We start from the raw sequence: 2,157 nt of genomic DNA, 5'->3' as shown, positions 1-2,157 counted from the left end.
GCCGGCGCGGCAGGAGGGGCAAAACTTGTTCTTGAAGTGGCCCGGATTCTGCGGCCGCTGGAAATCAAACGAGCAGGGAGCAGTCTCGCCGAGCAGCGGCCCCCAGCAGCCGCCTCCGCACGCCGGCGACACTGGGCCGAGCGCGTCCACTCCGCCTTCCTCCAGCGGGAGGATGACGTCGAGCGCGTCGTCCAACATAGCCTGAGATATGACGACGTCATCCTGCATAATGGCCGCGCCTGACGTCACTCGGTCCGTCACTGCGTCCGGCTGCGTTGTGGAAACATCGGTCCGAAAGGCGAAAACCTGCGAGAAAAAAAAACCGAGCAGTTGTTTCTTTCACATCCCCATTATTAAAATCCCTGTGTGGTGGCGGCGTGCCGTCCTCCCATCCCTCCCTTGGGTTGTCTGTTTTGTTTTTTCTTTCTTTTTCACATCCCCACGTTGCGGGCTCGCGGCCGCTCGCGAGCACTCTCTCTGAAAGGCGAGCATAGAGCTCGAGATCGTCTGGAGCCGTCCAGGCCGCCGCGTCCAGAGAGAGAGAGATTTTCTTCTCTTCCAGAGAGAGAGAGGAGAGATTTTTGTGCTCTTCCATGGGACGCTGCTCGTTCGTTCTCACTCAGGGCAAGAATGTCCATTCACACCCGACGCATCCCGCGCGCCTGTGAATAAATAGCGTCTGGGAACGCTCGAAGATTTTTATCTACCCTATGAACCGAACGGCGATTCGAACCCAGGTCCTCAGATTCGAACCCAGGATCTCCCTCGCCGTCGGCGAGCTAGGGGCTCGCGGACGGCCGAATTACTATAGTGTACAGCCGTGAATGTGAACGATAGTTTGACGTGCGTCCCCCGTCTGTCGGATCCTCCGACAAGGTAGAGACGCCCGCACCCGCGGCTTGTCTTGTTTGGAATCTATGTGTGGACATGACCTCGAGTGGAGCCCCAGTCCCGGCAGCGCCGCTGGCAAGCGCAGAATATGGAGCTGAGGGTCAGGGCGCTCTAGCCCGCAGCCCGTCCCCGGAGGCGGAGCATCCGGCCCGATGGGTACGCTTCTGAGCTCCCCGGCCCTTGGTGTGAGGTTGCTGACTGCACTCCAACTCTCCAAGTGCTGACCACAGGGCGTTTGCGGCGGTCACTACCAGCGGGCACAAAGTGGCCGCGGACACCCGTGATAAATAACTTAATAAAACGTCGGGAAGGAGGACGCCTGCTCACAGCGGCAGGCGTGAACAGCGGCAGGCCCTGGCGTACCCCCGGACGGCAAGTGTCAAAGATGTCCCATCGGAGCGAGGAGCGTCGCTGGCGTGATGAGCAACGGCGCGACGAGTACGGACGTGGAGAGCGGCGATGGCGGGGCGGTTCGCGACGGCGGTCGCGATCGCGCGATGAGCCGCGGCGGGAGCGACGGCCGCATCATGACGGGCGGCACAGTGAGCGGCGCGGCTGCAACGACCGACCAAGCATAGGCGAGCGCGAGCGCGACTTGTACGATCGGCGCGATGATCGGTCCCACGATCCCAGGCGCAACCATGACCGGCGCGACCGCCGCGGCGAGGGGCAGCCTCAGCACAGCGACCGCCGGTTGAGTCCGCCGATGCGTGGTGCGGGATCGCGCGAAGAGAGGCACACCTCTGCTGCCGGTGGTCAGCTCAACGCAAAGCAGCTCAACAGCCACATCTCAAATGCTGGCAGCACTGACGCACTGCTCACGCTCTTTGATGCCCACAGCGCGAGCTTGGACCACATCCACGCTGCGAACCTGTGGAACAAACTGGGCAAGCAGCGCATCGAGCGGCGGCACGAGGGGCGGCTTGAGCAGCTGGTGCAGCGCACGCTCGACCTCGTCTCCTCGTGCGATGCGCGAGCACTGGCGAACGTCGCTCACGGTGTGGCAAAGAGCGGCCTGCAAGCGAGGGTGGTGCACCCGTTGGTCGTAGCGGCGGCGGAGGCGGCGGTGCCTGGCGGGGCTGGCTGGCTTCAAGCCGCACGAGCTGGCCAACACGGTGTTGGCGGTACGCGACGGCGGGGGGTTGGCTTGCGGACGCCCTGTACCTCCGCGGGTGGCCGAAGGCGGCCGTTGCCCCAACCAGGCTTGGCTGGCCTTTCATTCCCTCCGAAACCCTGGGCCCAACCCGGGGGGGGGGGCCTTTTTCC

General features: G+C 63.6%; 1 protein-coding gene across 1 annotated transcript in view; it reads left to right on the top strand.

The window, feature by feature from the left end:
* Positions 1 to 1,597: 1,597 nt before the first annotated feature.
* The window catches only part of EMIHUDRAFT_122666 (hypothetical protein), a gene marked incomplete at both ends in the record, with an annotated part of 3,491 nt that continues 2,931 nt past the window's right edge, over positions 1,598 to 2,157 (top strand). Inside the window, one exon of the mRNA XM_005787512.1 lies at positions 1,598 to 1,957. Coding sequence (XP_005787569.1) covers positions 1,598 to 1,957 — 360 coding nt within the window. The remainder of the gene's footprint in view (positions 1,958 to 2,157) is intronic.

This window comes from Emiliania huxleyi (genome assembly GCF_000372725.1).
Source record: "Emiliania huxleyi CCMP1516 chromosome Unknown EMIHUscaffold_1410, whole genome shotgun sequence".
Lineage (NCBI taxonomy): Eukaryota > Haptophyta > Isochrysidales > Noelaerhabdaceae > Emiliania > Emiliania huxleyi.
The sequence above is the reverse complement of the archived record's forward strand: the minus strand, read 5'-3'. Positions and strand labels throughout refer to the sequence as shown.